The 25,120-nt window shown below is 46.0% G+C and overlaps 6 protein-coding genes, 1 long non-coding RNA gene and 1 other non-coding gene across 12 annotated transcripts; 4 read left to right on the top strand and 4 right to left on the bottom strand.

The window, feature by feature from the left end:
- Positions 1–574: 574 nt before the first annotated feature.
- On the bottom strand, positions 575–3,741 carry LOC111081373 (RNA-binding protein spenito). Its single transcript, XM_022377422.2, has 3 exons — positions 3,620–3,741; positions 2,763–3,397; positions 575–2,682 (listed from the first exon to the last, which is right to left on the bottom strand). Exons 2-3 carry the CDS (start codon positions 3,332–3,334, stop codon positions 852–854), a joined length of 2,403 nt encoding a protein of 800 aa, XP_022233114.1. The 5' UTR covers positions 3,335–3,397; positions 3,620–3,741; the 3' UTR covers positions 575–851.
- A 40-nt stretch (positions 3,742–3,781) lies between these two features.
- On the top strand, positions 3,782–5,452 carry LOC111081381 (septin-2). The gene is made up of 2 exons (XM_022377434.2): positions 3,782–3,875; positions 3,930–5,452. The coding sequence occupies exon 2, from the start codon at positions 4,057–4,059 to the stop codon at positions 5,320–5,322; it is 1,266 nt and encodes a 421-aa protein (XP_022233126.1). The 5' UTR covers positions 3,782–3,875; positions 3,930–4,056; the 3' UTR covers positions 5,323–5,452.
- Positions 5,453–5,663: 211 nt separating this feature from the next.
- On the top strand, positions 5,664–7,229 carry LOC111081380 (zinc carboxypeptidase). The gene is made up of 2 exons (XM_022377433.2): positions 5,664–6,023; positions 6,083–7,229. Exons 1-2 carry the CDS (start codon positions 5,679–5,681, stop codon positions 7,073–7,075), a joined length of 1,338 nt encoding a protein of 445 aa, XP_022233125.2. The 5' UTR covers positions 5,664–5,678; the 3' UTR covers positions 7,076–7,229.
- Positions 7,170–9,467, bottom strand: LOC111081379 (protein RRNAD1). Of its 5 annotated transcripts, none has more exons than XM_022377430.2 (6): positions 9,020–9,467; positions 8,844–8,964; positions 8,574–8,786; positions 7,697–8,511; positions 7,442–7,632; positions 7,170–7,380 (listed from the first exon to the last, which is right to left on the bottom strand). In XM_022377430.2, the coding sequence occupies exons 2-6, from the start codon at positions 8,919–8,921 to the stop codon at positions 7,274–7,276; spliced, it is 1,404 nt and encodes a 467-aa protein (XP_022233122.2). In that variant the 5' UTR covers positions 8,922–8,964; positions 9,020–9,467; the 3' UTR covers positions 7,170–7,273. The 5 variants fall into 5 exon arrangements, with proteins under 5 accessions (XP_022233122.2, XP_022233121.2, XP_022233120.2 ...); XM_022377429.2 differs by having other exon boundaries at positions 8,844–9,078; positions 9,147–9,467; XM_022377428.2 differs by having other exon boundaries at positions 8,844–9,467.
- A 996-nt stretch (positions 9,468–10,463) lies between these two features.
- On the top strand, positions 10,464–22,035 carry LOC111081377 (SH3 domain-binding protein 5 homolog). The gene is made up of 4 exons (XM_022377425.2): positions 10,464–11,055; positions 19,911–19,973; positions 20,033–20,210; positions 20,280–22,035. Exons 1-4 carry the CDS (start codon positions 11,014–11,016, stop codon positions 21,410–21,412), a joined length of 1,416 nt encoding a protein of 471 aa, XP_022233117.2. The 5' UTR covers positions 10,464–11,013; the 3' UTR covers positions 21,413–22,035.
- On the bottom strand, positions 13,832–13,913 carry Trnal-aag. The gene has a single exon. It is a non-coding gene; the product is annotated as a tRNA-Leu (tRNA).
- LOC111081378 (SAM50-like protein CG7639) lies at positions 17,988–22,498 on the bottom strand. Its single transcript, XM_022377427.2, has 5 exons — positions 22,329–22,498; positions 19,297–19,850; positions 19,122–19,233; positions 18,485–19,043; positions 17,988–18,399 (listed from the first exon to the last, which is right to left on the bottom strand). The coding sequence occupies exons 2-5, from the start codon at positions 19,809–19,811 to the stop codon at positions 18,248–18,250; spliced, it is 1,338 nt and encodes a 445-aa protein (XP_022233119.2). The 5' UTR covers positions 19,812–19,850; positions 22,329–22,498; the 3' UTR covers positions 17,988–18,247.
- A 187-nt stretch (positions 22,499–22,685) lies between these two features.
- On the top strand, positions 22,686–23,320 carry LOC121404583. Its single transcript, XR_005968084.1, has 3 exons — positions 22,686–22,807; positions 23,070–23,187; positions 23,257–23,320. It is a non-coding gene; the product is annotated as an uncharacterized LOC121404583 (long non-coding RNA).
- The last annotated feature ends 1,800 nt before the right edge of the window (positions 23,321–25,120 follow it).

Here is a 25,120-nt window from a genome sequence, read left to right as displayed (position 1 = left end):
TCTGCTTCAGAAACAAAATCTGCTGTTGGCCGATTGGTAAACATCGACAAATCAGACTGGGGGGTGCACACTTTTTGTCGCACTGTTTTACGTTCTTAAACTAAAACTTTGCATAGCATGGGGTATCGGAAAGAACACAACTCGAAATAAGGATGAATCTTAAAAAACAACACAAAACTATTTTCTTTTTTGTTTGCACTCGTTGAACATTTTCTGAATTGTTTCTCGCAAGGGATAGATAGATATCTTGCATTTCATTCTGCAATTGGACACTTTATCAAATATAATTACAAATTAAAAAAAATTACTTCTGTAGTTTTAGATAGGAATTAAAAGAACTTTTCCTGTGGATTTTGTTCCACAACTTTTTTTAGCACAACAACTGTACACTGTCACTAACACATCGAGAGAGAGCTTTCAAGGAACCATAAGGATCACAGATCGCCTCTCAAAGAACTGCAAAAAGAACAATAATTGATTAATTAAATGGGTTATGGGAGGGGGGTGGTGGTACTGGTACTATTACTGGGTATGGGGGATGTCTGCTCAATTCTTCGGATCTTCTGTAGGGGGGGGTGCATGGGTGCGTTACATTTTTCTATGGCTAAGTGAGAGTCGAATGTGTTTTATGTGTATGGATGTGTGATGTCTAGGATGTCTCGTGTCCACCACATACACGACCCATGCGTGTATGTTGTCTCCCCCATTTAGGGGGCTCTTTGTTACAATAGGTTCTCTACTTAATAGTTACATTGTGGCGGGGAGATCTCTCCAAAGAGCCCTGTGGATAGCTTTTACCTCGCAGTTTGTCCAGCACTTTCGCTCTCCTCCCCATCCCTGCCCCACCCAACTTAGGCCGTTCCACCGCGCACCACAACAATGACGAGATGATCCTCCTTGAGGGCCTCTTCGGTGAGGCTGACGCACGTGCGCTTCAGTAGCTCTGTGGAAAAGTCACAGGGGGGGAAGGCATACAAAACTCCCGTCGCCTCCGTCTCCTTGTTCAGCAAGGAGATCACACCAGCCGCCTCCTTTTGCTTAAGGTAGGACACAAGGTTGCGCAGTGGGCGCGTCTGAACGCTTGTGTCATCGCAATTGGTGTCTACCGTGGATCCGGCCAGACCCATGAAGATGGCATGCGCCGATGAGGAGGCGATGCGCTTCTGCACATCATCCAGCTTGGGAGGATCTAGGCGCAGTCTCTGGGTGATGCGTAGGTTGTGCTTGCCCTCCTCGTCCCGCATCAGAGACTCTACGATGTCCGTGTCGCCGTCTGTCAAATGGAACTTGGCGGGGAAGAGGGAGCTCTTAAGGATCAGGGCTCCCGTCCACACAGTGCCGCACTTGCGTGCCACTTCTGGTACTGTGGTGGCAGTGCCGAGTGCATCGTTGCGTCGCGTCGATGTGTCCGAGTCGGAGCCTGGAGAACGGCCGCGCTTGAGGGGCGAACGGGAGCGGGAACGCTCAACGCCCGGTTCGCGTGAAATGGAACGCGCTGTCCGATCGTAAGACTCGCCCGGTGGACGACGCCACTCATCATCCACTCCGCCTGGCGGCGGCACCGACGATGGCCCACCGCCCAGCGAGCCAGGGTGTGGAGGCCTGTGCACATCATTGTGATAGTGATACATGCCGCGACCACGTCCGCGATAGCCACCACGACCGCGGTAACCGCCACGCGGCGGATAGGGCGAATAGCCGCCCCGAGGAGCATATACAGGTGCCTCCTCGTAGTAGGGATCATACTCTGGGCGTCGATACTCCAGTGCACTCTCATCGTATGGTGGCTTGGAGGTCTTGAACGGTGCCGCTGGTGTTGCGCCCGGCAGCTCTGCAAAGTCAGTGCGCAGCCTGCGCTCCGGACCGCCCAGGGGGAAGCCGCGCATCTCCTTGACCGCTGCGGTGGCTGCCTCCACCGTCTCGTACTGTATGTACGCGTAGGGCTCGCCCTTTTGATACTCAATCTTCTTGATGGCACCGAAGCGGTCGAATTCACGCTCAATCTGTGTCACCGACGTCCAGGCACCCAGTCCGCCGATCCACATGCGTGTAGCTGGCGTCACTTTGCCGTAGCCAATCTTGCACTGGAACTTGCCAATGTACTGTCCGGATAGTTCGATTTTGGCCCGATGAGCCATGTCAAGATTCTGGTAGCGCACAAAGGCGAACGCGTTGCCGGTGCCAGGCGGTGGCCGCTTTATATCGATGTCATCGACCACGCCGTACTTGCTGAAGATGCGACGCAGCTCATCGTCGGCAATGGTCACCTCCAGGTTGCCGGCGAACAGAGTGCGCGTCGAGAGCGGATCATCCTCGGGCTGCACGTGGTGCAGATAGTTGGGAAACTTGTCCTTTTTGCTCTCCGGCTTCTCATACGGAACGTGCGGTGCCCGCGGTGCCATGGGCCTCATGGGGGCATACTGATGGGGCGGTGGATGGCCATGCAGATGATGCGGATGGCCACGGTGCATCGGGGGACCGCGCGGGGGATGAGGATACTCGTGGTGCATGGGACGGTACTCGCGTGGATGCACCGCATGCGGATGCATATGTGGTGGACCGTAACGATCGTACGGATCAATCGGAGGCCGGCGGTGGTCGATGGGACCGCCTGGCCCCATGGGCGAGCGCGAGTAGTGATAACGTTCGTAGTCCGGCGGCGATATAGAGTGTCCGCGAGGTCTGTAAATTGGTCAATTTGGTAATCGGTAATTGCTCGCGGGAGACAGCTGTAGCTACAGCTAAGAGCTAACGAATCATACCTGTAGTCAGGACGGGGTATCGACTTGTACACTGGCTCCACCATCACCATTTTGTCGTAGATGATCAGGCGCGGCTTGTGATGCTTCGCCTCACGAGCATCGTCGGGTGTGCGGAAGCACACATATGCCACCCGCTCGTCGAGATCGTGCGCGATGCGCACACTAAAGTCCCCGAATTTCTTGTACTCGCGGTACAGCGTCTCCTCGACGAACTCGTCTGGTGCCTTGGGGGGAAGTGCACTCACACACAAAACCTTGTACGCGGCAGGACGTTCGGCAGACGGAGGCCCACGCATGTACTGCTCCCGATGCGGCGATCCGTAGCGGCCACGTGGACTCGGCGAACGATCCAAGCGGCGTCGCATGCGCTCCGGTGAGATGCGCTCGGGCGAGTCGCCCGGCACTCCGCTGCCGTTGTCGTAGCCACGTCCCATGCTCCTGGAGTTCCTGGGAGGCATGTTGCCTCGGCCTGGTCCAGGGCCTGGGGAGCGCGAGGCGCTACGTTTCATGTTGTGGATTTTAACTGTGATGCGATCGAGTTCAGCTCCGGGTCCGTCTCTATGACTACTCATGAGCGGGTGCGTTATGCTCTTGCAATAATGGGGCTGCCTGAGAACTTTTTCTCGTGACTATGTCTGCAAGATGGCCAAGAACAGAGCGAATTGGAAACTAAGTAATGAATTGAACTATTAAACAATTAGTTGCACCGTCAGAGTGCCCGCTTGGCGAAAAAAAAGAAAGACGAGACCGACAATGACGAAAAAAAAATGGCGGCCGCCAGCGACAAAGAAAAAACCTCTTCATAGGCATGCAGAGATCCCAATGAACGAAAATCGACTTGCCAATTATGTTCTTACCACTATTTTCACTTTAAACCTAAATATATATTAACTTTAGGCAATTCGTCGGTAAATAAACCACGGAAGGCTAACTTTTTTCCTGTTTTCTGCGGCGTTGCAAATTCTGTATGCGCTAGAGATGGACTATTGGCGTGGCGTGGAAAGTAGCCCCATCGATATCACGCATATCGGCAATGCAACTCTTCTCTCTCGACATAACCTTTTTGGAGGGAAAATTTTGGTGCTCTCAAAATCCGAATTCGAAGTAACGCAGGTAAACTAAAGACAGGACAGGTAGAGAAGAATTAAACTCTCATTATCCCAGCAGATGCATATGCTGGGAATCCCGATGGGTGATTAGTCTGACGGGTTGCTGTTCGGGAATAGTGGCCATCTAATCATATAAAAGGATAGCGACCAGATCGTAAGAGAAGTAGTTCCAAAAAACAAACGAAATGGTGCATGTAGCAACGGAAAAAGCATCGGTGGCTGTTCCTCGACAACTTCCACTGGGGGGCCATGTGGGCTTTGACACTCTCCCAGATCAATTGGTCAACAAAAGCGTGCAGAATGGCTTCAGTTTCAACATCATGTGCATTGGCGAGACGGCGCTGGGAAAGTCAACCTTGATGGACACCCTGTTCAACACCAGCTTCGGGTCGACGCCCAGCTCCCACAATCTGCCGAATGTCAAGTTGAAGGCGCACACCTACGAGCTGCAGGAGAGCAACGTTCGGCTGAAGCTAACCATTTGCGACACGATTGGATACGGCGACCAGGTTAACAAGGAGGACTCGTACAAGGCGCTCGTCGAATATGTGGACTCACAGTTCGAGTCCTACTTGCAGGAGGAGCTTAAGATCCAGCGATCGCTGGCCACCGCCCATGACGGGCGCGTCCACGTCTGTCTCTACTTCATCTGTCCGACCGGACATGGCCTAAAGTCGATGGATCTGGTGTGCATGAAGCAGCTGGACACCAGGGTCAACATTATACCGGTCATTGCCAAGGCCGACACCATATCCAAGTCGGAGCTGGCCGGCTTCAAGGCTAGGATTCTCGCCGAGCTGCGCGAGAACAAAGTCAACATCTACGAATTCCCCACCGACGACGAGACGGTGTCCGAGACGAACGACTCGATGAACAGCCATGTTCCCTTCGCTGTTGTCGGCAGCACAGAGTTCGTAAAGGTCGGAAGCAAGATGGTCCGCGCCCGCCAGTATCCCTGGGGCACGGTGCAGATTGAGAACGAAGCTCACTGTGACTTTGTGAAGCTGCGCGAGATGCTCATACGCACCAACATGGAGGATCTGCGGGAGCTGACGCATACGCGCCACTACGAGCTCTACCGCCAGCGGCGCCTGCAGCAGATGGGCTTTGTGGATGTGGATTGCAACAACAAGCCGGTATCTTTCCAGCAGACATTCGAGACGAAGCGCACCAATCACTTGGCCTGTCTGCAGGCCAAGGAGGAGGAAGTGCGTCAAATGTTCGTGCAGCGCGTCAAGCAGAAGGAGAACGAGCTGAAGGACAGCGAGAAGGAGCTGCACACCAAATTCGAGTGCCTCAAGAGGGAGCATCTGGAGGAGAAGGCCAGCCTGGAGGAGGCCCGTCGCCGGCTCGAGGAGGAGTGCCAGGAGATGCAGCGCCGCAAGCAGCAGCTCTCCAATGGCAGCAGCCACCTGGCCACGCTGACCCTGGGCCGCGGCAAGAAGAAGTAAAGTAGTTTGCACATTACCTGAGGGGGGAATAAAACGAATGTGAAACCATCTGCAGTACCTAGGATTAAGTGGCTCATTTTCCAAGAAACAATAAACAACCGACCCGCGAAACATATCTGCGACGCTCTCTCTTGATTTCCCACACCCGCACTCGCACCCGAACTCTCACAATCACTTACATATGTGCATGCATATGTTTACTGCCCATATTGATAACAAACACAACAACTCTCTGGGTTGCGGGCCTCGAGCCTCTCGCTTGCTCGCTTGCTCGCTCGCTCTGGCCAGCACACACGCTCATGGGCGAACTAGTCCACGGCCCGAGGAGGGGGGAAAACAGAAATAATATTATAAATATGCTAACATGGCAAGTCGGCGCGCGGTTGTTAGTCATTCCGATTCTGACGATGGCAGCGAGTGGTATTAAACTGGAAAGCGGCGACGGAAAGTGCCTGTTGGACGCTGGCATACTGCCTCCGGCGGATCAGGCCCGCTACGACCATTATCGCATCTACAATGTGCAATTTGACAACCAGGAGCAGATCGAGCTGTTCCAGAAGCTGGAGGAACAGAGCGACAGCCTCACATTCATCGGCCATGCCCGCGAGATTGGCCAGAAGTTGTCCATTCTTGTGGCTGCGCATCGTGTGGCAGACTTTGCCGATCTGCTAAAGACCTACAAGTTGAAGCATCGTGTTCTGGTATGGCATTACGGTTGGATCTCTTCGTTATACATTGATTACATTTGGGCTACTTGCAGACGTACAACTTTCAGGAAAAGATCGATCGCAATATGGGCGAGGTGCAGCCCGAGAGCATAGATGCCGCGCAGTACGACTGGCAGCATTTCTTCCACCTGAAGACCATCTACGGTTGGATGGATAAGATGGCGAAGCAGTATCCCGATCTGTTGACCGTGCTCGACATGGGCACAAGCACCCAGGGCCACGCCATTAAGGGGGTGAAGCTGTCGAGCAATCCGGACAACAAGGCCATCTTCATTGAGAGCGGCATTCATGCGCGCGAATGGATTGCACCGGCCACAGCGACGTACATCATCAATGAGCTGCTCACCTCGCAGGACGCTGGCGTGCAGAAGCTGGCCAAGAACTACAACTGGATCATATTTCCGTGCGTGAATCCCGACGGCTACAAGTACACCTTCGAGCATGACCGCATGTGGCGCAAGAATCGTCAATTGTTCGGCACCTGCCGCGGCGTTGACCTGAACCGCAACTATCCCGATCACTGGAACTCCACCGGCTCCAGCAGTGACCCGACGCGCTATGACTTTGCCGGTCCCTCTGCCGGCAGCGAGCTGGAGACGCAGTGCCTGCTCCAGTTCATACGCAGCAACGTCAAGAAGGAGCAAATCACAACGTACATCGCACTGCATTCGTACTCGCAGATGCTCATGTTCCCGTACGGATACACCAAGGAGCGTGTGTCCAACTACGACGATCTGCAGGAGTTTGGCAAGAAGGCGGCGGCCGCCATCAAGGCCGAGAGTGGCCGCGACTATGTCAGCGGGAGTCTCTACGAGACAATCTATCCCTCGAGCGGTGGCAGCATGGACTGGGCCCATGCCGAGGCGGGCATACCCATTGCCTATACATTCGAGCTGCGCGGTCCACCCGACAGCCAGGACCTCTTCATACTCCCCGCCGTGGAGATACAGCCAACGGCCAGCGAGGCCCTCACCGCCATACGCGCCATTGTGGAGGCAGCCGCCGAGAAGGGCTACTACAACTAGACAGCAATTCAGCAAGGCCCCTCCCCGAAAACCTGAAGCAACATCAATCTGTATCCGTTCAACGATCTAGGCAGACTTTAAGTACTTAGTGTATCTGACATATGATAATATCTTTATCTTTATTGTAATAAAAGCGTATAAAAAACAACTTTAACTCTTCAAGATAAGCCCACTTTAGGCCTGAGGTCTGCGGTTTATTTATTGCTGAGACAGATTACTGCCGTCTCTGGTTTTCACAGCCCTGGTTATGTGGTTTCTCGGCGATAGGCGGGGATCGAAGATAGCCTGAAGCTCCACCTGGCAATCTGCAAGAAGGAATTTGCTTGTAAGGGAATCTCATAAAAATCAAAATGTTTCCAAGAATACCATTCTCGGACAGAAACAGAGCACGATCGTAGAGGATAATGCTTTCCACGAGTGGCGCAAGCATCAGACGAAGCGTGTAGAAGATTACGAGCCGCTGCCAGTGCTGTACGTCTGCACTGCATTGCTCAATACTCAGAACCTGTCGATTTAGCATTTCAAATCGAGTTCCCTGCACGGCTTTCTGGAAATAGCTACAGACCAGACCATCTGGATATCATGTTATTGAGATAACAATGCGTTGGGTGTATCACTTACTCGTCGAACGACATGCCAGGGGCATGTTTGACGTTGCGGAGCGCACAGTGCCGCAGATGTGGATACTGCTGGACAATAATGCGTTCGGCGGCGGCCCGAAACGAGTGTATTTTCAGATAGTCATATTCAGCAGCCTGTAGGCGGTCACGGTACACCTCCATGGCATGGCAAGAAATCTCCCTAGCCTCGTAGCTGAGCTGCGTATCTGTATCTCGTTTGCCCTGCAAAAACGAGCTCAAAGGATAGCCATGCACCTCCACGCGGGGATGCGTTGTTGGGGTGGTCATCTTCTGGTAGCAGCAGCCCACGAAGTTCAGGAACTTGGCCTGCGTGCACCCAAGAAACATTCGCATCAGCGTCGGCCCCAGATTCCCACACGGATGCAGGCCTATGATGCCAAATCGGAAGTCATTGTCTGCCAGTTGCAGGGCATCACGTATCCCTGCTATGAATTGCTCCGGTTGCGTGTTGCTCTCCAGACGCTGAGTAAGATGAACGGGCCGCTTGTAGCCGCTGGCTTCCGTGAGCTTGGCTGCAATCGTTTCTAGTTTCCTATCAATGGCCACTGCTTGCTGATTCAGCTCGGGCTGCATCTCGAAACAGCAGACTTGTATGCCAAATCCATAGCCCAGAATGCGCGCCAGGTGTCCAACTCCTGCTCCGAAATCGACAACAAAGTCCACTGGAGTCGTCCGGCAGCTGTAAGCACAAATCTCAGCCATTCGGGTGATTTCATGTTGCTTCTTGGGCTTCACACGTTTCATGAACAGGTGCTTCAGCCTGTGATGATGCAGCAACGGACAAGGAACCGATTCCTGCATGTGATTAAATGATTAACGACAAGACCCTACACAGGCTGTGGCTAGAGTTTACCAACTTTGGGATGATTCTCCTGTGTCCGGCTAATGCAGAGATTTCTTAGGGCTGCTCGCAACGCCAACAACTCCAGCGGCCATACTATACTATTTTTGGGAGCACTTTTACTGTCATCGCTGTGGAGTAGCGCCTCAAACGTTTCCAGGGGAATGCTTTGCAGACGATGCTGCCAACTAGCCGGCAACTTGCTCCAATGGTCATCCACATAAAAGTCCTATTGGGGTGGGGAGTCTCAATTAATAACTGTACAAGATTCTAACAATTCACTTACCAGAACGTAGGAGTTTAAAAGCCATTCGTACTTTTTCAGCAAACCCAAAGAGGATTGCAGTTTTTGTTTTGTTAACATTTTGTTGGCCACTTGAATTGATTAATCAGAGTAAGGGCACTCCCTAAAATACGAAAGGTGCACGGGTAATTGGACAAATCGACCTTTAAGTTTGTTACATTTTCTTATTCCAAATATGCAGGCTCTGTATGGTTGTCGATATAAACGTGTTTTATTGCTGTGAGAGATTTTAAGAGATTCACAAAATTTAAACATTTTTATAATTATAGTCAGTTTCAGGAATACCCATGATGATTTACTCGATAGTGGGGGAAAAAATATTTTATTTTATCATGGTATATACTGGTATTTTTGAACAACTTCCTGGTATATAATGGTATTTTCGACTTGGTCACTTTATTCGTTCGCAAATCGTGGTGGTTTTTCAAAATTTGCTCTCTTTTTCGTGGTGAAATTTGCTCTTGTTCGTGGTGTGAGCCACATGTAACGGAACATTTTACATAGGGAAATTAATTAGCAGCATTGTTGTGCAACTTTGACACTGAATGAGAAACAATCTACATACTTTGAGAAAATGAATATTATAGAATAGAGATATTGTTTGAATTTTCAGGCTCCAATTAATGCAAAAACTACTCAGTCTCTGTTCTAAAGATATTAAAAAAGTGTTGCAGCTCACGGTTTCCAATAATAGGTATCAGAACTGGGATAAATGTATATATAAAACACAAATATATTCATTAAGAGGTTAAAAACATGTCAATCTATGATAAAATCATAAATAATGTTTCAATGGAGCTTGGAACAAAACATTTAACATCAATTAAAAGAAATAAGGTATTATACAAAAGTACATATGTACGTATACAAGAAACTTGGTTGACCAGCAACACTGACGTCACATTTAGTCAAAATTTACGTTTTATGCTTTAGCCGCTTTTGTTTGAAACTTAATATGTAAACAATCCAATGAAAAATAGTTCTGAAAACTAGCCAATCCTAAACAATATTCATTGAGGAATTGAATAAAACTATTTTTTTAGTGCTGAGAGGGCCATCTATATAGTAATATTAAACTGAATATCAAAATTGACGAATTTCATATCACAAAATATCACGAGTCTGCCAGCGCCACAAAACGATGACACATTAGTTTTATGTTGTTTTTGTTTTAACTTTAATATGTAAATATTCCAATAAAAAGGACTTCTAAAAACTAACCAATCCTAAACAAAATTCATTGAGGAATTGGATAAAATTATTTGTTTAGGGCTGAGAGTCCCAGCTAGCTAGTAATATTAAACGGAATATCAAAATCGAGAAATATCAACGTTGAATGTTTTGAAAAAACAATCGATACTATCGTGATAGCTCTAATAATTATTAAAAAACCATTGAAACCTTTAAGGAACTTGTCCATTGTAAAAATTAGATGCCACCTGTCGATTTGTTTACAAATGTGTCTTCGTATCTTATAGCAGACAATCCAAACATATTAAAAGCGCAACGACTGTAGCTCGATACTATCATGATAGTCTCAAAACTGTCGATAGTAGAGGCCATCAGTAAAATATCGATACTATCGATAGTGCCCCCGATGGTTTGACACCTCTACGCGGTCGGACGCGTCTCACTTCCCTAGGGTTTAGCATTTAAAACACAAATATAATTATTATAGGGCAGAAGGTGGACCAGCAGTGTGCTTTGTTTATGTTTACGTGTAATTTGTCCATGTTTAAAGTAGTCAAAAGTCGATAGAAGCTGCGCGTGTGCCCTGTGTCCGTAACTTTTTCATTGGTGGCGTGAGAGACAGCATAAAATGCTATAATATTGTTTTCTCATAACAAAATTTGCGAGTTAAACAGCAATAGAGGCAGCCGCAGGCCTATTTACATAATATTAACAACCAAACACCAGCACACACTTACACACACATGCAGCCACTTGCGCTTTGAGGAAAATTAACAATTTGCTTGACGAAGGAGAGTGAGTGGGGCAAACAACAAGATCAAGTTGAGCGAAATGCAAGTGAAAATGCAAATGCAAATGCAACTGGAAATAAATTGAAAAGTGGCCCGACAAAAAAGTGAAAACTAACTCAATTGACATTCTCCTGGGGATTGGCAGCAGGCAGCAGCAAATAAACGCAAATATGTCGAATACTGAAGAAAGCGAGCTGGACCCGCAAATTCAGGTGAGTGGGGTTGGGGGTTCTTCTTCCACTTCTCTCTCTGTGTACCCCCTGTGGCCCTCAGATATGGACGGACACCGTACTAGGCAGTGCCAGGCGTTTCAGCCAGATACAATATACAATGTATATTATACATACATACATATGTACATATGAAAAACGCTGCCTTGGCACGTTGGTTTGTTTTTGTGTTTGCTGTAAATGTTGTTCCTACTATTTGTTAGTTCTCTCCCCCTCTTTCTTTGTCTCTCTCACTGCTCTCTTTTAATTGGCTTTGACAGACTCTTTACAGGAAAGCACCGTTGTGTTTTGCATTCCATTTCGTTTGCTATTTTTATTGCGTGCAACCTTTTTTACGCTCTGCTGGCTTTCAGCCACAATCACACAGCAGAAATCAATTTCCCAAGCCAAGCGCTTTAACAAATTGCAAGTTTCCTTTCCCGGCGAAAAGCGTTTCAATATTCATTGTGAAAAAATGCTACAGGAATTGCAACTCTCCAACACACACAACACTCATAAAGAGCCTCAGGGTCAAGTGTTTGTTTCATTTCGATCTCCTCCTCTCCACGCTGTCTCACTTCCCGGTAATGGGATTATACGTTCTTCCCTGCGTAATTTGGGAATTTTCCTCTCCAGTCGTTGTACCTAAAACAGATTCAAGTGCAGCTATTGCCCTCTCGCTGCCTCTCTATCGCTGTTTCTGATTTTCGGGAGAGGCTGCCTGGTGGCTGAATGCAAAATTAATAAATGGAAATACCGAAGCGCACACGCAAGCCCAAACAACATACCCTGTACTCGTAAGGAAGAAGTGTATATTATGTTTGAACATATTACAGCAGAATGGCAGCTTCTAAATTTAAACGGCTTAAACGAAATCATTTTAGAGAGGGTGTTTTACAGTCGAAACTTGTCTGGTTTCAGGTTCACTTTTGTGGGGTTGTGTGAGGCAATCCAAGACGAGAGAGACATACACAATAACACAATACAAAGTGTGTTGCGTCTCTGGTGCGGTCGTTTGTATCGCCCCCAGCGCATTTTGCATAAATTAAGATTTATTTTGTTACTTGTTCAACTACGCGAAATAATTTGCGAATTTCTAGTCGCTTAATGGGCATTAAAGGAGGAGATGAATGTGAATGTGAATATGAATATCCAGATATTCCCCGTTTGAATAAAATGGATCGCACTAGACCTTCGTTTGTCTATTTTTAAAACCCGAAAACCTAGCGGGAGACGTCACACGCGGCGTAAAAACCATTTACCACATTTGTTTGGTTCTGAGCATGTGACTTGATTGAAACACTCGATAATGTTAATGTCTATAAATATTGTGTGTGCAAAAATATACAATGCGAAAGCGGGAATCAGAGGTAAAAAGTAAGAGAGAGAGATACATAGCGAGATAAGGTTCTACTCTAAACAAAATTTGTTTCGCTTTAGTACACCAGAATGGGAAACCGGTTAGTGTGAGCTCTCTCATCTATACAAAAAAATATATTACCAAACACGCAAAAACATCTTGCTTTTTGCCAGGTATTTTTTTTTGCCGATTTTTCAATGCTTTATGCTCGACTTCCTCTTTAGACAAGCTTCGGCTGTTTTTTCCTTTCTCTGTTCTCTATTGTCAATGATTTATCAATGGATTCTTGTTCTTTGCGCGTGCAAATTCTGTTATCAGACGAAACTTGATGACGACAAAGGAATAGACAATGAAAAGATTAGGGTGGCGGGGGCCCAAAGTCTATTTAATTTCAATGCGTGTGTCTCCTCGACAGCTGTTTCTGTATTTATTTTCTCCCAAAACTAGCGAGTATTTGTCTTTGTTTTTATTTCTGTTGAAAATCCCACACGCGTCAGGTCTTGAAAGTATTAATATCATTTGCGTGCCGGGGGGAGTTTTTCTGCTCGTTTGCTTTGCCCAAAACTTTCATCGTCATGGGTTGTATAATTATCTGGCACTTATCGATTATACGATAATTGTTTTCATAGACCAATGCAGGGAGGGAGGGGAGTTAGCTGTCTTTCTTTTGGAGAGAAAACTGGTGGGAAAAACTTTGAAGAAAATTATAAATTATCTCTCAGCCTTGTCCCAGTTGATAATATTGGGTAATTCGATTAGCAAAGGAAACTTTATCCATGGCTTCAACTGATAAAGTTCAATGCCTAATGACTAACAATGTTTGGATTTCTGGGTGTCGGTTGCGCAAGAAAGGTGAGAGAAAGAAAGGTGCTTCCAGGGGGAATTTTGGTAGGCTAGAGAACGCCACCCCACTGAGGGGACAATGAATCAGAAGTGAGTCAACGTCAAAATATACATATACGACATTAGGAGGTGCTCCAGAATTGGATTCCACAAATGTGAGGAATATGAAAAGAAAGAAAAAAACTACATTAAATGCAGAATTCTTAGACGATATACATAGTATTTTCTATATTTTCCTCTAAAAATCCATCTATTAATGTAATTGCTTTCATTACGATTTAGAGAACTCGATTTAAAGTAATAATGACTAAACCATGTCCAATAACATGAGTCACCTGTGTGAGTTAACGTGGCTTAAATTAAATGTTATGTAAACTCATTTTTATATGGAAACAATTCACTGACTAAAACTACTTAATGAAGTAAAAGCTAAACGCTCTTAAAAAATTAAAACCAAGAAAGAAATTTCACTGTCAAATATAGAAATAATAATATTAAACTCCCTTAATAAGTGATTAGGTATAAATGAAATAATATTCCCAATAAAAATATGCTTAAAAAAGATTATTCTCAATGTGGCAGCGGTGGGATTCGAACCCACGCCTCCGAGGAGACTGGTGCCTTAAACCAGCGCCTTAGACCGCTCGGCCACGCTACCCTGTGAGTGATTGCGGTCCGAGTTGATTCTGATCGTCCGACAAAACAAGACGATGTCGTTTTGGGTTTATTTATAAAGAAAAAAAAAACACACAAAACAACTGTAGGAAGCTTATTAAAATAAAAAAGATTTGCACTTGCACTTGCTTAAATAAACGATATTCTGTCCTCCCACTGATTTTCCACTTTGAACCTTGTTGAACCTTTAAATGAAAGCAGTGCAGTGCCCCTGGGGGGCCTTTACCTTTATTATCATCAATGATGCATAACTGAAAGAGAGAAAGATAGTGAGAGGCACACTATTTTTTCTCTGATTTGCAGGTTTAATGAATTCATTTACATTTTGATTTGTTTCGTTTGTGGTTCGTTGTCTTTGAATTGGAATTGTTAATGGCATTCAGTATGTAACAACTATTATTATGCACTACAATGGCCACTTCCTGTGTTATCGAATCAGCAATGGGAAGAGCATGTCGCTATGAGAGGCAATCTTATCAGCCAAAAAGGCTCATGAACTGTGTTAATAAACGAATGAATATATCAAAATTGCACTCCAATTGCCTTTATTTGAACTTTGAACTTGGCTTTGGAAGGAGAACGAGGGAGAGAGTAGTACCAGAACGTTTCGGCAATTGAAATGAATTTGTATAAACATTTTAGTTTCCATACAAAGTGGGTCATTCCCCAGCCCAACCTCCAACCTCCACTCGACATGAATTCTTTGTTTAATTCAGCATTTTGAAAGTTCCCCTCCACCAAAAGTTGACATAACGCTTGGAGAGTGGACGTAGTGGATGTAGAGGTACTAGAGCTTGAACTAATTATGACTTGGATTATACATATGTACATATGTACATATACTCGCATACTCGTATGTACGTATAGTTTCGAGTCGCTTGGCATTCATTCACGCACTCGCTGCACCGTGTGGTGTGGTCTTCCTTTATATAACCCTGCAGAGCGACTTTCTTAGCCAAGTGCCTGTGCTGTTCTGGTTTTGTTTCGAGTACTTCTTCTACGGGAACTCTTATTGCCTTTTTTGGGTTGAATGTCCTTTGTTTGCCCTGCGCAAGTCGAATCGATGTACTACATAGTACATACATATGTATGTAGAATGTTTTATGGATTTCCATTACAGTGCCAATTGTATGTCCATTTTGGCAATATTGTCGCAACCAAGAGGGAGGGCTGAAGAGGTAGATACAGAGAAGGAGAGAGCGGATGTATGTAGGTCAGGTTAGGTCAGGGCAGCCCCGACGACGGCATCACGCCACCAAAGGCAATTGTCGTCATAGCGGAACTGGTGGAACCGAACCGCTGAGCGGAACAGGGAGTGTTGGCAATGGAAAAGGGAAAGTGCCAGTGGAAGGGGAAGGAATAAGCAAATATAATACTAATTCAATATCCGATAAACGGGTGGGGTTGGGTACTGTGTACATAGCGCTAATAACCTAAGGGAAAACTTTGAAAAAGGTACATGGATAGGAAAGGAAAGTAAAGGGAGGTTATGGTCCTATCCTTTTCAATTGTAAAATACTCTCCAGGAATAGATCCAACAATTACTAAAACTGGGTGTGTCCGCCCATGAGTGGCGGTTTTCCATTTTATTTATTGCTTCTGACTGTTTGCAAATATCCTAAATATAGTCATTACACTACGAGTACACATGTATATCCCCACAGGACTGACTGCTGACTTTTGTTATCCTCAATATTCATTGCGGTATGAGACGGGAGGTGGCGGCGGCCTCTAGTCTGACGAAATCGTTTGGGTGCCTAACGAGCCGCACTCACGTCATCTACCGATTCTAGTCAAGAGGCGAGACGCGCCTGGTTGTAACCTTTTGCATTTGATGATTCGCTTTATACATGTACATTCTGTGTTTGTGACTCAAGCCCAAGCCGGGCTTCGCTTCGGGCTGCCCTTTGGCAACGCCACTCTGACGAGATTGCACAATGAAAGGCACGAAAAACGTCGGCACATCGCGTGATTTGGTAACGTTTTGGGCCCAGACCCCGAGAATGGACCTTGTTCCACATGATTTTGGCCCTGTTTTGGGAAGCTTTAAATGTGCTTCAGCTGTGTCAAATAATAAAATCAATAATTGAAAAAGGAAATTTCCCAAAAAATTACCCGTGAAGTATTTATTCATGGATTTGCAATATTCCAGGAATATGGCTCGAGAATTGAGTTCTTGGAATTAATATTGATGTTTAAACAGTCCAGTTCCCCCGTTTGCCATTTTTTGTGTATTTACTTTTAATGCCAAAGTTGCGAAAATATTTGTACATATTTTCCAGCATCATTTCAACATTTCATTTATCCACAAAGTTGGTATTTATTTGTATTTGTTTTCTTTTTGCGGATAACCAAATATTTCTTTTTGCCATAATGCAAACACAGCCGGGGCTACCTTGGTTGGTAAAAATTGTGTTTCGATATTTACGATTGAAATTGCATGGCAATAAAACTCTTATGATTGTGCGTCATTTGTTGCCGAGGGCGGTGGGGAGGGAGGTCATGACCAGGCAGTACCTTCCCTCCAGCAAATGGGATGTGCCCCCTACCTCTCGCTGCATACGACAGCATTAATTATTGAGCTTTGCTGTGTGGTGTGTTTTTGTTTGTTTTTCCAGGTCTTCGCCTCAACTCTTTCCATTGCATGTTGCTGCTTGCTGCTGTTGCACTTTTTGTGGAAATGTGTAAAAGTGAAGGGTGGAAATAAATAAACTTTTAATTAACCAAAAACTTGCTAGGGAGATGCCAGACACAAAACTGCTGGCTCACTTGTTCCCTGCTCGTTCCTTGAGATCGCAAATTCCAGGAAAGTTCAAGAGCTGCTTTTCATCTGTGGCGGATGCCCCCCAAACTGGTTTCGTTTGTTTACAGGCACAAAAACCCGTTTTGGAGGGTACATATACATATACGCTATGATGGGCTCTCGCCTCTTTGGGCCTTTGTCTCGACTCTTAAATCAATCACGATTACAGCGGCAACTCGAGCAGCAACTCGTTGAGAAGACCTGCCCTCGCACTGGGCTCATGTTTATGTCCGGGATGTGGAGAAATGTTCAACGGACACGATAAAAATCAAACTGGGACAAGCCCAATAAAAGAGCTGCCGTAAAAAGAGGCAAACCTACAAACCAAAAATATTATAATTAAAACCAGTTTTCTCGACCACGAAATGTGTGGACCGGACCGTGTGGGTCCAACAACACACTGAAAACTTACAATGTACAAAAAGCCCAAAACAAAACAAAACAAAAAAGACTGTAACCAACCGCATGCAGTTCAGCGATCCATGAAAATGTCCGCTTCCCCATCCATGCACTTATACATACTATCTACCTATGTATGCCCTGCCCTCCCCTCTGCATGTATATATGTAAATGTAAATATTAGAAGAACTAACTATAGAATAATTAATGGCTAACGATGGCTACATTAACTTAAGCAACTCTCTGATTCTCTCTGAATTATCAATTTCCCCAATGTCTTCAATTTCATCGCAAACGAGAAATTGTTGAAAAATTCGTAGCAACATTCTCGTGCATAAGAAAAAAACTCCAACCTATCTACAATGATTTTCGAATACGAATAAAATCACCTTTAAAAGCTAAAAAAGAGCTTAGTTGCCAGCACTGATTCCATTGCATAGGAATCCGTGAATCAAAAGTCCTCTTTCAATTTTCATTTTTAGATACAGGTATAAACGACGTTCGCGTGGCGCAGAGCGTTGAGCATCTGGGTTTTTTATAGAAGTTTGTGGTTTGCTTGCTGGATAAGTCCCGAGTTCAATTCCTGCTCAGATCCGAAACCAAAACCGCTCGATTAAATTAATTTTTCGGAGGGCGATGATCTGTAATTTGCCCCTAGATTTTTATATGGAATTGTATGCTCAAAAGTGCAATTTCGATTCTCTCATGGCGGCTATATAATTACCACAGTTCGGTTCCACTCCACGGAGAAGATGCGTTCACTTCAATGTTCCTAGCGTCTTCTTCACTATTCAGACAAATCATGACCGACATTCACAAAATTTTTTGTTTGTTTTTGAACAAATAAATGTAGAATTGTTTAAACATTTTTGTATATTTTTCGTTACTCGTTTTACGTATGTACACACGCCTTAGGAACTACTTAAATGTGTTTGCTGGACTACAAATTAATTTGTTAGAGGAAAAAAATGCATTGACAAAAAAATACAGAACAGGACAAGCTACATTTTGTGGCAGGTGTTTTTTTTTTTAGCGATTCTCATGGGCTTTCTGCTGTGGGAGGGGGGGAACACTACATCCAGTGCCAGTAATTTGATTTGTTGAAGGAACAATTTTTAGATGAACTCGTAGCCGATGCCAAACTGGAAGCCATTGAGTATCCGGTCGGTGGCCTGGCGACGCACTGGGATGCAGTAGTTTAGTTCGATGCGTGCCCGATCGGCGAACTTGAAGGCCAGTCCAATGCCATACGCGGTACGCATATTCTCTGAAAACGAGAAACGGACAAAGAGATTAAAAGATTTCCAAAGAAATGAGGAGGGGAGCGGGCAGGCAGCCAGGCAGGAACTTACCAAAGCTAAAAGTGTTGGTGTTTCCAATGTTGTAAAAGAAATGCATTCTAAAGTTGCTGGCCAGGCTCTTGAAGACGCCGGCAAACGGCAGTGGCGCCCACAGATGCGCCCCCGTGCACCAGTAGGTCTGCGCCCCAATCGGTGTGCCATCGACCACGGGTCCAGCTCCGCCGTATTTGAATCCGCGCAATGTCATGGGTCCACCGCAATAGAAGAGCGAACCAATGGGCAGCAAGGTGGTCTGTTTGGTCTCCTTGACAATGCCCACGCGTCCACAGAACTGTGCCACAAATTTAGAGAAGAGCGGCACATTCACCTCGCCGTGAACTGTGCTGCTTTTGTAGGCGACGTTGCCACCCAGACCGCAGTACTCGTTGGTGGATTTCAGCAGAATGCCGCGTGTGGCAAAGACATTGGCATCCCGATTGTCAAACACCACCGAGTAACGCACCAACGAGGCCAGTTTGGGTCCGCAATGCTCCCGAATGCCAAATGGCACGGATTTGTTCAGCAGGCCCACGTTTCTGATCGAGTTCTCGTACTGCAGCGAGTGAGTTAGCTAACGGAATAGATGTATAGAAAGAACCTTCATTACATCGAGTTGATACTCCACTCCTGAGAGTTCTTTGTGCCTTACATCCACTCCCAGGCTGCTGTGGGCCGAAAAGTCAATGAGGTAGCCAAGATTTGTGGATTGAAAGGAGCTAATGTCGAAGCGATCCGTTTGCCTGAATATGCTGAACGAGAATCTGTAAAGATTGAGAATTAAATTTCGCTGCACAAGAGGGGGAGGAGGCTGTGTTGTTCCTTACTCGGGTCGATTCTCGCGAAAGCGGGTGTGGAAGAAGGGTTTCCAGAACTTAAGTTGCAAGTCGTTGGCCCTGGTGTTGCTGTAGCTGCCCTGCAGGGAGATGCTCTCGCCCCGCCCCAGGATGTTGGGGATGGTCAGCTCTGTGCGCAGGGAGCCCTCGTTTTGGCCCACCTCCGTGCCCGCTGAGCCCATCAGGCGGGAGTACTCGTGGCCCTTGAAGGTGACCTCATAGCCTTGGGGCGAGGCATCGGCACCGCGACTGACATCGATGTGCACGCTCACATCCTTGAAGATGCCCAGCTCGTGCAGATAGGACTTGGTGGACATGGCCTCCAGCATGAGGTCCTGGAAATTGTCCGCCTTGAAGAGTCCGTCCGCTGCCCTCATCACATAGTCGTTGTGGGTACGCAGCAAGCCGCTGACATTAACGCGATCAACGCGTGCCGAAATTTTACCCAGATCGTATTTCGAATCCTTGGAGGACGCGGCCCCGCCGCGTTGTTTCGATTGGGGCATCTTTGAGGAGGTCCCACGGGCAGGAGATTAGCGCAATTACTGAAAATAAGGGAAAATACAGACATTTAATGCCTTTTTCTTTGTCTATTCTATCCACAGATTGAACTGGAGAATCTCAATAGTGCTACGGATGAGATAAACAAGCTGGAAATCGAATTGGAGGTAAGTGGAGAATGGCCAACAGCCTAGAGATTCCTTTACTCATGCTCTGGTATCCACAGGAGGCCAATTCCACGTTTCGCATTTTGTTGAACGAGTCGACACGCCGCCTGAAGCTCTCCTCCAAGAAGCTGGGCAGCTGCATCGAGAAGGCTCGTCCCTACCATGAAGCTTTGGACAAGGCACGCGAGGCGCAGATCGAATGCCAGCGGGCAGCGGTTAAATTCCAGCGAGCCAATGGTGAAGATACACCACAATAGAAGCCACACGGCGCATCATTAACTCTTGATTTTCCCCCCGTTCTCCCAGAAATTCATGCAGCGGCCAAGGAAACGGTGGCGCTGGCCGAGCAACGTTTCATGTCCAACTCACACGAATGGCAGTTCGACAACGCCTGGCAGGAGATGCTCAACCATGCCACCCAAAAGGTGATGGATGCCGAGACCCAAAAGGCCGACTGCCATGCCGAGCACCAGAGACGCACGCGTCTCTTTCACGCGACCGAGCAGAAGTTGCAGCAGCTGGAGGACCGCTTCAGGAGGAGCATCAACAAGTCGCGGCCCTACTTTGAGGAGAAGCAAGTCTGCCAGGATCAGCTGCAGACGCAAAAGAATCGCATCCAAGAGCTGCAACAGCAGGTGGCCGGTGCCAAGAGCACTTATTCAACGGCTTTGCGTAATCTGGAGAGGATTAGCGAGGATATACACAGACAGCGCGGGGACTATCCCACACCGCCGGGACCCCGCGAGCCGGGTGTCGGAGCCGAGCTGAACACACCCACATCCAGTGCGTTGCCTTCGCTGCCGGACTTTCAGATGGAGCTGGAGAAATGCGACTATCCCTCCATAGCCGGCAGTCAAATGTCGTTGGCGGTGAAGCAGCCAGCGAACACAGCGGAAACTGAGGATGAGGAGGATGCTTGCGACTACGATGAGACGGGGGCTAGAGAATTTCGAGGCGCGGTCGACGAAGGCGATCTGGAGGCCCTCCGTCAGAAGGTGAAAATCCTCGCAGTGCGCCCAATCGAGGGCGGCGATGGACAGCAGCAGAACGATGTCTGGGAGCACGAACTGAAGGCCACGGTGGATAAACTGGATCATCTAATGATGCTCAAGGAGTCAGCCAAGCGGCAGCAAACCGAAAGGTTGAAGTCAACCGAGCAGAGGCCCGACTCCCTGGGAGCCGAGGCCCTCAAGCGCCACTGCGATGTTGTGGTGAAGATCACAAACACAACCAGCTTGCCAGTTACGCCCCAGCATCATCAGCAGGAGCCGCCCACGCCCATCAAGAAGCTGCAGCAGCAGCTGGCCCCCTTGCCCTCGGTAAATGTCTCCATGCGGGAGCTGCCGCTACTGGCGCGGCTCTCCAACGAGCTCCTGGACCGCAGCAGTGCTGCCATTGTCGGAGTCCGCCGTCAGCTACGCAGGCGCTCTCTTGAATAGGAATAGGAGGAGCAGCAACAGCAGCAGCAGAATCAGCAGGGAGCGAAAGATTTGTTTATATTAAATGAATAATTGTAAAAGTTAAATGCCGCATTTAAGTACACTCTCAACGATAAGTCTACACACCTACATGATATATTTTCGTATAAAATGTTGAACAATTTGTAATCTAATGTCCTCTGTATTTGTTTCTCACTGTTAATACTATAACTATGTAAATGTTTTGTGATTGAAATGCGTAAAAGAGCAAAGGAGAAGCAGCAGGAGGAGGAGCTCTGCTCTGCAAACAATAAGCAGCTTTAAGTTAACTTTAACACGAGTAGAATGGGCAAAAATCACTAATTTAAAACGAATGTGGGGCACATGCACTAAATAGATTTGCCTAAAAATAACAACAAATATAAATAAGACATAAAAAGAATGGGAAACCATTTTCGAAGTGTAACCCAATTCAATTAGATAATTAAGTGGAATTCTCAAAGTGAATGAAGATAACCAGATCCATGGAGGTAGTCCGTCTAAACCACAAATTAAAGTATTTCTAAAATGGGTAGTAAATATTCATGATAATGATATCCCAAACTGAATAATAAAACATCAATTCTAATTCACAAAAATAAACTGATGCGTTTCTGGTTGGTTTTATTTGGGGATCCAAACCCACAAAGCTGCTTGCCATGCCGATGGTGCGGTGCAGTGGCATTAACGATTCGTCCCCCCAAAGCTGATGCAATTGCAGGCATAATCAACCGAAATGGTGAAACCGAAAATACACAAATGCTGCGCGGCTCTAAAAATCGAACAGTGATGTCATTGTCACAATTGCATGCACATTTGATTGGGGAAAAAAAACCAAAAATTTCCGGCCCAAAAATTATGTAAGCTGTCTCCAAATTTAAGCCATCAGCTGACTTACCTGTCTTGGTTTTGGCCTGTGCAGATGAACACACGCGGATATCGTACTTAATGTTGACTAGACTAGTGTTGGGGCTATGTACTATTTAAGTGATCCAGCTGTAATTTAAAACTATTTTGCCCGATTTAAGCGTGTTTCGTCAAAAAATCAACAATGCTAGGGATGGCAGTAGGGTTGGGAAAAAATCGATAGCGCTATCGATACTATCGATGGTTGAAAAATTAGCCAACCATCGATTGTTTCGGTTCACCATCGATAGTATCGACCGGCAGAATGCTTCACTGGTGAAATGGCTCCAGAAATGCTTACGGCGGATGAATTTTATATTTTGGAAGATCTGCTAGAGCTACTGGGATATTTTGATAGTGCCACCACAAAATGTTCTGCAAAAGAGGTAACAATATACCTGATAATTCCAATCATATGCGGGCTAAATACAGAATTACTCGAATCAACAAAGGCACTAAAAACTAAAGAAGGTAAATAAGTATGCAGTTTTCTATTGGAAAAAATAAATTCAAGACATTCCCACTATGAAAACCGATCAGTGACCAAAATAGCAACGATTTTAGACCCACGGTTTAAAAAAGATGGATTCCGGTCTAATAATATAGCACAAAATGCAGTCATTTTAATTGAAAATGAGCTTGCTTCTTTGAAAAGTCAATCTCCCGAAAAACTGCCAATTTCACCAGATGCTCCAGAAGAATGTGAAACGTCCATTAACGATCTACTTTTCAGTTTTTTAAAAGCCAAACACGCTGACAAAGCTGGTTCGAAAAGGGTAGATTCTATCAAAGCTCTTAAAACCTACATGGAGCAGAGCCATCTAAATCAGGACCCTCTTGAATTTTGGAAGGTAAATACAATTAAATTCAACAATTAAAAAGTTTAAAATTAGTAATTTTAAAACAATTTATTATTGCAGAATTTTACAGATGAAACCGTTGGCCTTCAACAAATAGCGAGGCACTGTCTGTTTATTCCCGCAACTTTCACAAGTCTGAACCAATGTTCAGCAAAGCGGCGGATATAGTTTCCGCAAAAAGGACATTACTAAAAACATCCAATGTGGACAAACTGCTGTTTTTAAACAAATTAAACAATATTGATATATAAAATATTATAAGTTATTTAACCTTTTGAAATGGACCTTTATTTACCTAATACATAAGACCGTATGAAATAACGTATTATTATTTGTTTTCACAAATTTTGGCTTTGTTTAATGAGGTTTAAAATTGTCCATACTATCGAGCTTTTCCACCATCGATTGTGGAAAACACGATGGTGGCCACTACGAGTTTCCCAACCCTAGATGGCAGCAGTGCGACCCTCAGAAATATACCGTCTCATTTTCAGAATATACCGTAAATATACCGATGAAAATCATATTCATCAATTTTGATATTCGATTTAATATTACTAGCAAATAACAAATTCAGTATTTTTTCTGCGCTATCGAATATGGCGGTCATTTTGAAAAGTGCTTTAATATACCTTAAAAAAAAGATTGATGAAATTGATTAAATATAGTTTTATATTTCGATATAACGTAAATATACTGACGGATACGACAAGCTGTGATGCATGGTTATTCATCGATTTTAATATTAGTCTTAATATTACTAGCTAGCTAGGACTTTTACTGAAAACATCATCGTATCAGATAGATGAATCAGGTGGAGTATGCCACTTTCTATACCCAATTAGGAAATTTCCTTTCAATATTGTTAAACTTCTGTACTAGAGGTGGAAAAACACGAGTTTGGAGACACGAGTTTGGGAAACACGATGTTTGTAAAATAAACAAAATACAAGGAAACTGCAAAGCATATGATAAAATTTAAAAAATAACAGTTTTATATCATTTGAAAAAATCCATTCATATATAAAAAAAAAAGTACATTTTCCAGATTATATCTTAAAATAAGTCTTGATTCTTTTAAAAAAATAATTGGTCCACCAGTTCCGGCTTAAGGCGGCTACGACGATCGGAAATAATTTGCCCACCCTTGCTGAACATCCCTCCACAAGTGTTCCGGCACTTTTCGGCGCAACGCAACCAAAAAAACTGTAATTTGTAATTTGTGAGGGCCGGGGCCTCCTGCGAAAATATTAAATATAATAATTATATATAATATATATATGGTTATACTTACGCGCTGGGGGGCCACCGAAACCTGAGGCAGCACGTTATGCTGCCTCAAGCGCTCCAACAAGGCGCGCCCTTCCACTGCCATGCCGTCTCTTTCGCCACGGTGGGCGGCCATAATCATCATAAAGGCACGGTCGCATATGGCTTGCCTACGTTCTTTCCTTTCTTTCAACGTGTTTGTGCGGCCATATGTACCGCCACGGCCACCGCCACCCCCCCCCCCCCCCCCCCCCGGCCACCGCCACGGCCACCGCCCGGCCACCGCCCGGCCACCGCCCGGCCACCGCCACGGCCACCGCCCGGCCACCGCCCGGCCACCGCCACGGCCACCGCCCGGCCCCGCCCGGCCACCGCCCGGCCACCCCCCCCCCGGCCACCGCCACGGCCACCGCCACGGCCACCGCCACGGCCACCGCCACGGCCACCGCCACGGCCACCGCCACGGCCACCGCCAGCGCCGCCAATATGGAAATGAATGGACATCTGGAAAGGAAATTAAATTAAAAAGGATATATTATACGTATATATATAATATATATATATATATAATATATAAATATATAATAATATATGTAAATACTTACGTTGTTTGTTGTTTGACTTCTGACACGTGCTTTCAAAATGGGCTCCGCTC

The sequence above is a fragment of the Drosophila obscura genome, unplaced genomic scaffold (assembly GCF_018151105.1).
Source record: "Drosophila obscura isolate BZ-5 IFL unplaced genomic scaffold, ASM1815110v1 contig_25, whole genome shotgun sequence".
Taxonomy (NCBI): Eukaryota; Metazoa; Arthropoda; class Insecta; order Diptera; family Drosophilidae; genus Drosophila; species Drosophila obscura.
The sequence above is the reverse complement of the archived record's forward strand: the minus strand, read 5'-3'. Positions and strand labels throughout refer to the sequence as shown.

Excerpts from the sequence above, each read along its gene's own strand:
- LOC111081380 (XM_022377433.2), top strand. The coding sequence starts at position 5,679 with ATGCTAACATGGCAAGTCGGCGCGCGGTTGTTAGTCATTCCGATTCTG. Across the intron at positions 6,024-6,082 it reads AGTTGAAGCATCGTGTTCTG|ACGTACAACTTTCAGGAAAA; the intron begins GTATGGCATTAC and ends GGCTACTTGCAG.
- LOC111081377 (XM_022377425.2), top strand. The coding sequence starts at position 11,014 with ATGTCGAATACTGAAGAAAGCGAGCTGGACCCGCAAATTCAG. Across the intron at positions 19,974-20,032 it reads AGCTGGAAATCGAATTGGAG|GAGGCCAATTCCACGTTTCG; the intron begins GTAAGTGGAGAA and ends TGGTATCCACAG. Across the intron at positions 20,211-20,279 it reads TAAATTCCAGCGAGCCAATG|AAATTCATGCAGCGGCCAAG; the intron begins GTGAAGATACAC and ends CCGTTCTCCCAG.
- LOC111081373 (XM_022377422.2), bottom strand. The coding sequence starts at position 3,334 with ATGAGTAGTCATAGAGACGGACCCGGAGCTGAACTCGATCGCATCACA. Across the intron at positions 2,683-2,762 it reads ATACCCCGTCCTGACTACAG|ACCTCGCGGACACTCTATAT; the intron begins GTATGATTCGTT and ends ACCAATTTACAG.
- LOC111081381 (XM_022377434.2), top strand. The coding sequence starts at position 4,057 with ATGGTGCATGTAGCAACGGAAAAAGCATCGGTGGCTGTTCCTCGACAA.
- LOC111081379 (XM_022377428.2), bottom strand. The coding sequence starts at position 8,921 with ATGTTAACAAAACAAAAACTGCAATCCTCTTTGGGTTTGCTGAAAAAG. Across the intron at positions 8,787-8,843 it reads TTTTAAACTCCTACGTTCTG|GACTTTTATGTGGATGACCA; the intron begins GTAAGTGAATTG and ends CCACCCCAATAG. Across the intron at positions 7,381-7,441 it reads TCTGTTTCTGTCCGAGAATG|ATTGCCAGGTGGAGCTTCAG; the intron begins GTATTCTTGGAA and ends TCCTTCTTGCAG.
- LOC111081378 (XM_022377427.2), bottom strand. The coding sequence starts at position 19,811 with ATGCCCCAATCGAAACAACGCGGCGGGGCCGCGTCCTCCAAGGATTCG. Across the intron at positions 19,044-19,121 it reads ACAGCAGCCTGGGAGTGGAT|CTAACTCACTCGCTGCAGTA; the intron begins GTAAGGCACAAA and ends CTATTCCGTTAG. Across the intron at positions 18,400-18,484 it reads CACCAACACTTTTAGCTTTG|AGAATATGCGTACCGCGTAT; the intron begins GTAAGTTCCTGC and ends TCTCGTTTTCAG.